The sequence below is a fragment of the Balaenoptera ricei genome, chromosome X (assembly GCF_028023285.1).
Source record: "Balaenoptera ricei isolate mBalRic1 chromosome X, mBalRic1.hap2, whole genome shotgun sequence".
NCBI lineage: Eukaryota > Metazoa > Chordata > Mammalia > Artiodactyla > Balaenopteridae > Balaenoptera > Balaenoptera ricei.
The window spans coordinates 107,844,827-107,856,829 of NC_082660.1; the positions used below are offsets into that span (position 1 = coordinate 107,844,827).

General features: G+C 36.1%; 1 protein-coding gene across 2 annotated transcripts in view; it reads right to left on the reverse strand.

The window, feature by feature from the left end:
* CUL4B (cullin 4B) overlaps positions 1-12,003 on the reverse strand; it is a 34,086-nt gene that overhangs the window by 10,503 nt on the left and 11,580 nt on the right. The window contains exons 4-16 of one of the 2 annotated variants that reach the window (XM_059910520.1): positions 10,930-11,033; positions 9,516-9,585; positions 8,674-8,747; positions 7,711-7,873; positions 7,342-7,431; positions 6,959-7,041; positions 6,259-6,326; positions 5,210-5,328; positions 4,403-4,595; positions 2,976-3,080; positions 2,371-2,481; positions 1,830-1,915; positions 607-714 (exon numbers count right to left, since the gene is read on the reverse strand). In XM_059910520.1, coding sequence (XP_059766503.1) covers positions 607-714; positions 1,830-1,915; positions 2,371-2,481; positions 2,976-3,080; positions 4,403-4,595; positions 5,210-5,328; positions 6,259-6,326; positions 6,959-7,041; positions 7,342-7,431; positions 7,711-7,873; positions 8,674-8,747; positions 9,516-9,585; positions 10,930-11,033 — 1,374 coding nt within the window. Of the gene's footprint in view, positions 1-606; positions 715-1,823; positions 1,916-2,370; positions 2,482-2,975; positions 3,081-4,402; positions 4,596-5,209; positions 5,329-6,258; positions 6,327-6,958; positions 7,042-7,341; positions 7,432-7,710; positions 7,874-8,673; positions 8,748-9,515; positions 9,586-10,929; positions 11,034-12,003 lie in introns of both variants that reach the window. The other variant, XM_059910519.1, reaches the window with a different exon arrangement.

The following is a 12,003-nucleotide window of genomic DNA, read 5'->3' on the forward strand; positions in this document are numbered from 1 at the left end:
TCCTTTATCTCACTATTGCTTCTTCATTGGATTCCTTCACAGGTACCTCTTCCTACCACCTACCAAATGTGATCCTTTTTCAAAGTTCTGCCTTAGGCCTGTTCTTCCTGTTTCCACATTCTCCCTCTTAATGAGGGAGATCTGCTCCTTGGGCTTCCATGATTATCTCCATGGAGGACTCTCAGTATCTATCTCTCTAGCCTTAACCCTTTTCTAAGCTTCAGTCCTGGGTTAAGACATTTCCCCAGGAGTTAGGATGGATTTACTCAAGCATCTATCACTCAGCAGTCCAACCCCCAGGTGATATACGGGCAAGAATTTTTGAGAGCCGGGCAGAGTGATGGGTACAACCTGGGGAACTGAAGGAAGAGTCAAGGAAATTGGCCCTGAACTCAGAAACTTGGCATCTTTAGCTATGCTCTAATGATATGAAGTACAAGAGTAATATAAATAAAAGAATAAAGTGTTAAAAACAGTTGACATTTGGTGGTGGTGTGCTTACTGACAACAAACTTTTAAAAAAGTACATATTTTTCAATGATAAGCAAAATAGAAATGTCATGTATTTCTACGCTTATAACTCAAGTCCTAAACAGCAACTCTTACCTCTGGTGGTAAATGAACTTCCATAGGCACATATGTTGGCCAATAACCCATCGTCAGGATATTCACAGTTAATTCAATATTCCCAGGTACATTCTGGTTCTGCATATACTACAATAAGAACAACACACACTGAGATCTTAAAAAATAAAAGTGCATACATTTCATGCCATAATAATGACCCATTTAAGAAGTTCCCCATTACAAAACTACATGTGAATACTGACGATCTTTAAAATAAAAGGCAACTATTAAAAGGACTATAAATGAAGCCTATATTAAGTGCACTAGAAAAGTACACTGGGTAACATTTTGCTACAATGGCACACAAAGATCACATGACTCTGTTAGAGGCATTAACGACTTAAATAAATAATTTCTCACATACGACCGGGCTGTTAAAGGATTTCTTCTCCATTCTTTTCCCCATACCACCTGCAGTCCCCATCTCTGGAGACCCCTATGTGGCTTGGAAAACCTGGCAGCAACCCCCATTCCTCACCCCACCAGCCAGCCCAAGTCTCCGGTTTTTCACTTGCTCCACTGCCTGTTTGCAGGGGGTGACCTGAAATGGGGAAGGAAGAAGGGGAAAGGGCAAAGCAAATAAACCCTATTCTGTAGCTACTACAGGACCCATGATCCTACTGACCCTGATCTTTCTCTTGAGTCTTCCACTCTCATTTCCCACCGTAGCAATATAGTGGTAAAGAAGTCATTATTAAAACCCCAGGAGAGGAAAATCTACTTTGCTATCACTATTACCTATAATCTCAAATATTTCAAAACCAGCTTCTACCAACACCTGCAAAACTATGGATCTAGCTTTTCATTCCCAATGTCCCTAAAGGCCTTATACAACCACTCTATCACTTCTCCTCCCTCCCCACCACCAGCTTTGAACATGCAACTCACCAACAGTGATTAGATGCTAGAAGCCCTGTTCTCACTAGCTACAGCTTTTCTTGTCCTTATTTCTGTTCAATACATTTTATTTCTATTTTTGTGTTATCTTGGGTGTATACTGAGAATAAATTTTGAAGTAGGTCAAATATACTTACATTTCATTTGTGATATTTTTCCTCTACTGTGACTATCATCTAAGTTGCTATGAAGTATTTATAACAAATACATGTTTCTATTTATCCTCTTCAGTACAAACCAAAGTAAGGAGATAACTAAATACATTTAAGTTGGAGGAATTAAGTAAGAGTTTAACTCACTTTTACCTGTTTGAACTGAATCATGATGTCTTTAGAAAGTTCCATGTCTTTAAACATTCCTTCAAGTTTACTGGTGAAAGCAGCTCCACATTCTATTAAAGATGTTTGTACATTTACAGTATTTTAAAGTGGTAAAAACACAGAATTTAGAATTGAAAACATGAAATATAAAACTTACTTTAGCATGAAATATGATCTGTAACTATTCATAAGAACAAAAAAAATCCTTACCCCAAAGTGTATGCCCCACTAATTCAGAGTCAAATCTTTAATCCTGTAGTAACCTTATCTACTATTTAGGCATAAGATAAATGGGAAACTTTTATACAAATAATAAAAGAATAATGCTTTATTTAAAAAAAAAATCACAACAGCTCTGGATATGTAAATAGGTTGGAAACCTAATGAGCTTACTCAATTTACGTTTTTATCATACGAACATACAATGATTGACAAAAGAGGCAACTGACTGAAAGAGTAAAAATTAAGCTAACATTTTCTCTCAGAAATCAAAGAAGAAAAGGAACAGAAAGAATGACAAACATACCATGTTTAAGTTTGGACAGCATTGATTTTTCAGCATCCACAGATGCACTCTTCCCAACTAACAGGCGCTTGGCTAAATCTTTCTTATAGAAGGCCTCAAAAACATCCTTGCCTATGTTAAATAATAAAACACAACTCTCATAATACTCCAATATAAGGTTTTGACAAAATTGACTCAAAGTGCTTAATAAATCGCACCATTACTCCAAGTTATTTAAATTTATAGATTTTATCCAAGTTTGCTAAATGCAAGAAACATTAGAGGTAGATTTTTGTGCCAAACCTTTCAAAAGTTCTTTGCTGTAAAGAATTAAGACTGAATTAACTTTTCTTTAGAAAAGCTTTAGTCAACTAGTAGCTTTAGCATCAATACTCTAGAGATTAAAATAAGTAGCAAAATTCAAGGCTCTTAATAGTGGAAAAGTCAAAGCACAAGGCAATTAAGTAACATTCCTCAAGTACCCCAATAAATTAAATGCAAGGAATGTAACAGAATTTTAAATAGCTAACCCCCAAATAAATATACCTTCTAGGCTGGTTATACTTGCTAGTTTCTCTGTTGAGTGCTTTGTTTTAAAAGAAAAATATTAAAACAAAAATACATACCATAGATAAATCTAAATATAATCATAATCTTATCCAACATTTTCTCAAGTTCTTCATCTGTAGCTTCTTTGTTGCCTGCGCGAAGCTTTGAATCTACATACTTAGCTAAAATGGGGGGAAAGTTTGTTGTTTAGTGATCATGGGTATCCATGAGGTACTGGTCACTATAAATACCAAATAGGAGTATGATATACTGACATTTTCAATGTTTCACATGTATACATGCATTTTTAAAACAGTCTCCAAAGTCAGGGAGATCAAGTGACTTGTTCAATGTCACAGAGCTAAAAAATACAAGAGCCTCAACTCAAACCCAAGTCTTCTGGCTCTACATCTAACATACTTTCTACCATACTGATGCTTACTAAAATGGGATATGTGGGATATGGGTACCCCGGGGGTGGGGGGTGTATACAGCCCTGTGCTGGGGTCATCAAAGCCGTTGAAAGACACGGCACATCTTCTGGAGTATTCACTTTACACTGATGGTAGGCAATCTTAAACCCTTTTCTATTAAAACAAACCAGATACATTACAGAGTAGGAAGCAAATTTTGCAAAAATTTTAAGGGTTAAGTAGTAAACCAACAAAATTTCATCCTTTTGGGACTTCCCTGGTGGCGCAGTGGTTAAGAATCCACCTGCCAATGCAGGGGACACGGGTTCGATCCCTGGTCTGGGAAGATCCCACACGCCGCGGAGCCACTAAGCCCGTGTGCCACAACTACTGAGCTGACGTGCCACAACTACTGAAGCCCGCGCGCCTAGAGCCCATGCTCCGCAACAAGAGAAGCCACCGCAATGAGAAGCCCACGCACCGCAATGAAGAGTAACCCCCGCTCGCCACAACTAGAGAAAGCCCGCGCGCAGCAACGAAGACCCAACGCAGCCAAAAATTAAAAAAAAGAAAAAATTTTATCCTTTTGGCGAAGGACCTTCTCAGCTACCTCCTCCTCGACATTAAGGGGTACCCAGGTGGGAGAAACTGAGAACTGAAGTATACCACACCTTTTACTCTAAATGAGCCCAGATTATTAGGTTTATTTTCATCCTGGACATTCTACCTTTCTCACTGGCAACTGTAATTTTGTGCTATCCTTTCCTGTAGCCCTATGTGTGGGCCTCAAGAAATGGCACCCTGCCTCACCTCTAAATTGCAGGAGGTTTGTAAAACAGCTATCAAGCTTTTTATAAATAAAAGTAAATAGGGTCTTACAAAGAAAGACCATGTTTGACATGTGGGTTTTGAGATATTCTTTAGCATGAAGGACTTATTCCTTGCATCCAGCTTCTTAGAAACCACCAAGCATGCAACTCCAAATAAATTAGGTGTTAATATACAAAACCTTGTCAAAATTTCAGGTTAACTGGAATTTTATGAGTAAAAGAAGAACATTAAAGAACCGGGAAAAGGGACTGGAGAAATACCTATAAGTTCAGCAGGTTTGTTTGGTCTTTTGTTAATGAATGTTTCAAATGCTTCTTTCATGGCGTTGATAAATTTTTCATTCTTCAGGAAACAGATATCAATTATATGGTCAACCTTATCTTTAAAATCCAGCAATTCTTGAACCATGGTTTTATCCTTTTCAGGATTAATTACAATAGTGCTACCAAATGCCTAAAGAAACAAAAATGACTTTTTATTAGAATTTAATTATCTGCAATGAAAACAATCCCCCAAATCATATTTTAAATAGATACACATACTTTAAAATCTCAAAAAATTAAAATAAAATAAAGCTGGCTTTGAAGTCAAGACAATAAAAAAATAAAGTTATAAAACATCCAGACTGATACCATTCATCTATAGTCATAAAATAAGTAATGGCCACTGGCTATATAATATCATAATGGGGCATTATTGTAGAAGTCTCTAGGGTCTTTTTCCTACTTTTAAAGAAGTCGGGTTGAATTTTTAAAAAACAGCAATCTGCCTTCAGTGTAAGATCAAAGAAAGCAAAGAAATTTGGATCCAAAAAAAGCCCTCTTCCTTCTTCCACATTCACTGCTATAATTATTGGAGCTAGAAATCACATCAGACATCAAGAAGAGAACTGTTTTATTGCTAATTTGCCACACAGCTATCATTCTCAGGTTGACTGTTCTCAAAATGCCCATTACTTAAAATAAAAAAAAAGGATCTAACAAATAAGAAATTCTTGCTGATATGTACTCTAGATGTATAGATTATAAGCCATGAGAGAGAAAAAAAAAACAGGTTAATGTTAATACCTTAATGTATTCAATCCATTGCTGCAAGAGAACCTGAACGCCACCTCGAACTCTACTGAAGAGCTGATACAGGAGAGATAAATCTTGAATTCGGTTTTCATCAAGGAGGTTATTCAAACCTGAATTTTGAAACATTTGGTATTAAAAAAGTGAACAAAAGTGTCAGATATTTTAATGAAAAATAAGTTATTGTGATACTGGTCTGAATTATGACTAGCCTGTGATTTTAATATAAAGATGTGCTTTGAATTAAACTCAAAGAAACAATCACCTTTCCAAGTGAAAACTAACTATAGGGAACTTTACTTTATATAAAAACAAAAATTGTGTAATGGTTTGTACCATTTAGCATAGTAGATGAGATGTATAAACCAACTTATAAAAATTGGTTTACATAAATACACATTATAAATACCTCATATGTGCAATAGCCACATATTTGCATTAGTATACACATATATATATTTCAGAGTATTGGATATGGCCTGTGGTATATCAAAAACCATGCATCAATAGGCCAAGTTTAAATGAAGTTCTAAAGTATTTGACTTTCAGAATGAAATAAAAGTGTAACTGCATTAATGTACTAAAATACCTTAAACAAAAGAAAAGATGGCTGGAGAGAAAGGTAAGACTTTTTTGCCTATTTGTAGCATTGTCAAAGTAAAATTCAGGGTATACTCATACATCACTTAGGATTAATAGAAATGCTTGGTTTTATATGCTAGAAACAAAAACATTTTAGTGCAAAAAGGAACGCATTTCCTTATTACTGCAGTCTTAAAAATTAAATCAAGAATCCCCCAATTCCCACTGTTTCTTTACTGGAGTTGGTAGTCTCCTCTCATCTCACTCCCTGTACCTTTAAGTTAAGGAAACAGGCACCTCTTGAAAGTTTACTGTGATGAATAGGGAAAGGGGGTTGTGTCCCGCCTCAGAAATGCAGCCACACGCTACCAAACTTTTAAAAGGGCAATCTTTAAAAATTTTTCTACTTGTTTGCTGCTACCATTTTAAAAGTAATCTCTTATTTGTAAATTACCAAATACCTTTCTGAAGAATCGCTGTTAAGTGTTCACCTAGAAGTTGTTTTTCCACAGTAGCAATTAATGACTTTCTACAAGGAAAAAAAAAGTTTAGAATTATTGACTTTGACTTTGCTGAAAATTTATAGTCTCTCCTGGGGGGGGGGAAGTCAAATAGCTCATTATATGTTAATTTCAATATTCCTATTCCTATGTATAAATTTATTGTGCTCAGAGTTACTCTACTTTATGCCTAGAAGGAAAACATTGCATATTTCAGAATTTTGTTACATCACGAAATAAATATTTTAAGGGTCTTGCTATGGCTGGCTTTGCCCAAATTTCTCTGCTTTCACTAGGAAAGTAAAGAATTTATCTGTGCTGCTTACAGGAACTCCTTGGCTGGTAATATTTAGGAAAGCACAGAAATACTTTCTCCTATGAACACCCACTGAATTTTAATCAGCCTGAAGATTTCAAAGATCACATCAGCTTGTAATACTATTTTTTAATTACATCCTAAACATAGACAACCAATTATCAAATCCTTGATTAAATCTAATTAAGTAGGGAAAATAACTCGAAGGTTGCATTATGAAAACAATTGTTAAAGACTCAAGACACCTGAAAATAGTTACTAACAACATGTTTGGGGATGCCCAAAGTGCCTTAAGTGACTCAAAAACACAGGTTAAGGCTATTAGGCTGAGCATGTAATACTTACTGGGTGGTCTGATCTAAGTAAGTAATAAGTCTGTCTGCTTCTTCTTCTAGACGTTTGTTAACATGATGAAGATATTCAGGAACCTACAAAGATAGTTTTTTATATTATTGTTTTCCTCCCCATAAATCATTCAGAAAATGTCAAGTCCAAAAGATCCTGGGAGCAGCCCTGTCAAATGTGACAGGGTTGAATCATATGTAAAATTATAGGTAGAGTTTACGATCCAGAATTCTGGCCTTTAAGAAGAGAGAAAAGAAAGGAGCACCTAAGTGAGAGAAAAGCAGCATAATGTTGGGAAGATAAATGCAAAGGGCAGCTTATGTTCAATAAAGTAGGGTCTATTGTGAGACACAGTGGATTTATTAATCATGATTTTTAAATACCTCTCTTTCCTGCATTAATTTTTGGCCTTCGGCTGCGTAGAGTCGGTTAGTTTCTTCCAAAAATCGTTGTTCAAAAGAATCCTGATAAATCTGGGAAGGGGTAACAAAATAAAGGAGTTCAATTATCCAGTAAATGTTTATTGAATGCCCTTAATGGGAACAGCACTATGAGTTTGGTTTTTATTTTTTTGGTCATGCCTCGCAGCTTCTGGGATCTTAGTTCCCCAACTAGGGATCGAACCTGGGTCCTCAGCAGTGAGAGCGCGGAGTCCTAACCACTGGACCGCCAGGGAATTCCCTGAGCTTGCTTTTTAAACATCAAATTAGGGATAGCAATCAGCTCTGTAGTAAGTGAAGTAGTTGACTTACTTGCAAATCAGAGAGCATGCTTAAAAGGCTTCGGAGTAAACTTCTATCAATTGCTTCACCATTCCTTTCCCTCTCAATCAAAAGAAGAATGCCATCAATTGTCTTATTCTGGACTTTCTGATCACTTATAATATGAGCCCTAAATAACTCCAGTCCCATATCCCTAAAATAAAAAATATATATAATCTAAATTAATTGACGACAACACCACTTCTGGAGAGGCTTGCTTAACTTCTCACCACATGTTAATTAGGGTTCCAGGCTTTGAAGCAGCAATTGTAAAAGTATAAAATCCACACATTTAATTTTAAATAACATTATTAGATTAAAGCATACAGGAAACTCATTTTGTCTTTAATGAAAGCTGAAGCTAAATTCCCATCTTCCTCCATAACTAAGTTTTATTGTATTATTTTCTTTGGTAGATTTCTTCCTTGGTCAAATCAAGAGACAAAATTAGTTCAAAGCTATAAAATGGTCTTCACTGTACTGGTAATGAAGGCTTAATTGCTCATTTGTCATCTGGCTTCAGTACTCAAAAATCAGTAAACTCTGATAATTGCTGTAGGTAGATGCTAGGCACATGGTGGGGGGAAGAGCTCATTATACTCTTCTGTTTTTGTGTATACATGGAATTTTCCACAATAATGTTAAAAGATAATGAGTGAACTCTTGATCAGCAACAAAATGATGCACACTCAGACAATCCAGAGCAAACTTTAGTCCCCTTGGCTAACAAAGAAACTTCTTCATAAGTTATTATATGCCCAGGGAATGTTAGTGATCTCCAATATTAGCATAGGCAAAACATAATTAACAAGGTAAAACTGCTATAAACAGAAGTCTAGAAGCCAAATATGAGTTTTTAGGAGAATATTCACAGTATCACTCTCTATTAGTGTAATTAAGATTTGACTATGATTTGTTACAAATCTTTTCATAATTTTTTTCTGGTATCCTTACCAAATGGAGGGTAGCATTGAATTTTGAAGAACGTAAGTCCTATCCAGAAACAAAAAAATGCTCCTGATCATGATCTGCCAATGAAAAAAAGAAATCAAACAATTTTTTATATTTTGTGAAGCTTAAATATTTTATAAAATAAGATTGCAGGGTTTACTTGTATATATACTAGACTACTAGGATCAAACATACAGATAAACACATCTACCTGAGAATATGCCCACACCATTTTTATTAAACTATTAATAAACCTTAATTCTTGCTGCAGTTTCCAGAAAAAAAAGAAGACACTTAAAATGGTCTATGACTTCTTTGCAATCTGAGAAGCAACTAAAAATAAAAACAGAATCAAGGGGCATACGATTTTTCCTCAGCAACAGTCCTCAGGGTGAAACTGCCTTAAACTGTATACGTGGGATTTTGGGTGGGTGGGATGGATTTTAAGATTTTTAATTTGCAGAATATAAGGTTTAAAATAATACCAGATTAGGGAAAAAGGAAAAGGTTGTGATCCGAATAAGCTAAAATGCAGAACCATCAGGCACCTTCACAAGTAACCAAATAGCGAGTGGGATAGCCATCAAAACTGACAGGCAAAATGTAACTTTTTTAATGAGATAAATACTTTTTGCTTACGTGTTACAAAAATAAAAATGATCATAAGGTGCAAGTCATTCTAAAATACTGGTTTACCTGTAACTTGCAGTTTTAAAATAGAAAACTCAACCAAAATTAGTTTCAGTCCCCCCATTGCAAAGCTTTTAAAACTAGCATTCCTGTATTTGAAGAAACTTATTTTAACTACAATATTTAGCTGAAATGTAATGCTTTTTCCATCTTACCATTTGTCTGCAATGGTTTTGCCAACATCTATCGATCTTCTTTAGAAAAAGAACACTATCCAATGAATCCGTGAGATATACGTTAAGGATATTTTAAAAGTGCTTAGTACAAGTAATATATGCAACGTAAGAGCACATTTGTCTTAAATACGGAATGCCCTACGTACTAAATGAAACTAAACAGCACTTAATTATGAAACAATATGCTACTTCTTAAACTGTAAAAACATGTTAGATCCCACTAAAAAAAAAATACCTCTAAAAACAAGTCTTAGTGGGACTTCCCTGGTGGCATAGTGGTTAAGAATCCACCTGCCAATGTAGGGTACACGGGTTCGATCCCTGATCCGGGAAGATCCCACATGCCATGGAGCAACTAAGCCCGTGCACCACAACTACTGAGCCTGCGCTCTAGAGCCCGCATGCCACAACTACTGAAGCCTGCGTGCCACAACTACTGAAGCCCGCGTGCCTAGAGTCCATGCTCCGCAACAAGAGAAGCCACCGCAATGAGAAGCCCGAGCACCGCAATGAAGAGTAGCCCCCGCTTGCCACAACTAGAGAAAGCCTGCACGCAGCAACAAAGACCCAAAGCAGCAAAAAAAAAAAAAAAAAACCCAAACAAAAAAACTGTCTTTAAAAAAAACAAAACAAACAAACAAACAAAAAAAACAAGTCTTAGGGGACTTCCCTGGAGGTCCAGTGGTTAAGACTCTGCACTTCCACTGCAGGGGGCACAGGTTCAATCCCCCGTCGGGAAACTAAGATCCTGAAAGCCACTAGGCCAAAACAACAAAAAACAAGTCTTAGACATAACTGAGCATTGCGTTTTCAGTTTATTATTTCCCAATTATCTTTCCTCAAAAAGAGTAAAGACATAAACACATTTTATTTATTTACATTAATAGTACAATGTAGGGCTTCCCTGGTGGTGCAGTGGTTGAGAATCTGCCTGCTAATGCAGGGGACGCAGGTTCGAGCCCTGGTCTGGGAGGATCCCACATGCCACGGAGCAACTAGGCCCGTGAGCCACAACTACTGAGCCTGCGCGTCTGGAGCCTGTGCTCCGCAACAAGAGAGGCCGCGATAGTGAGAGGCCCGCACACCGCGATGAAGAGTGGCCCCCGCTTGCCACAACTAGAGAAAGCCCTCGCACAGAAACGAAGACCCAACATAGCAATCAATCAATCAATCAATCAATAAATAAATCTTTAAAAAAAAAATAGTACAATGTAGATTTGGACCCTAATTAGAGATAAAAAGTCAAATTTTGCATCTTCTTACTCTAGAGGCAAGATGAACAAAAAATAAATCTACAAAACACAGGCATTCCATTTTAAGCTGGGTTTAAAAGTGAGGGACAGAGAGGTAGGGATAGATGAAAATACAAGGTTTTTTGTTTTTAAAAGGATATTCTCTGAACTGATGAATTTGTGCTTTGATGTGATCTTCACAAATCTGTCTCAGCTGTTTGTACAAGTTTGCAGAAATCTTGTAAGAACAGAGATTTTCCACAGCCTGCAAAATTAAACACATACTTTCTTACGGAGTGAATGGGGCGGGGAGGGGGGATTTCTTGATTACTTACATCAAATTCCTATTATTTGTTATTTCTACCATGTCGGCTTATTAAAAAGGATTATTCGTCCATTTAAAACACAAGGTAAAATAGCAAAATATCAACATGGGTAGTGAACTTTTTTCATAACCAGTGTACTATACCAACCCCCACACACACAAATTAATACATTTATTGTGGCAGTACAGGTTAAGGATGGAGGGAATCAAGCCAAATTCTCACCTTGTGAAGACCAATTTGTAACAACTGCTACATATAAATTGTCTTGTTCTTAAAAATGTTAATTGTTTTCATAAGCAGAATTCCATTTTGAGTTTGAAAATAATTTCACCAATTGTTTATTAGATGGGTTGGGTGGTCCAACCACCACTGAAATAAAATTTATTTATACTTTCTTTGGTTTTCCTGAACAGAGCAATGCAGAATTTATTGCTAGCAGTATTATAATGAGTATGATATAATTATACACAAGGATTTTTCTCCAACATTGCAGCTTAAGAATATTTAAATAAATAGAGGTTTTAAAATTTGCACAATGGAATAAACGTTAATTACTAAAGAAATACTGAATTTTTACTTCATTCTAATAGTTGAATTGGTCTTTTATACTCAGATCCCAAAAGGACAAACTTGAGATTTCAGTGAGTTTCTTCTTATGTGCATGAAAAGACTTTCAAATTTAATACAACAGGCATGGTAAAACTCTTTGGATGAACTCTGATATAATCTACAATTCCAACTAGTAATGACTTAAGTATAACACCAGGATTTTTTTCTCACCACAACAGAAGGCAAAAATTCCATTATAATTGACTCTAAGGGACCATCCAAGTCCTGTTGGTTGGAGTGGAATTTTATAAATATGTAGTTGGAAGTCATATTCCCAGCATGCAGGTCCAGCAAATAAAC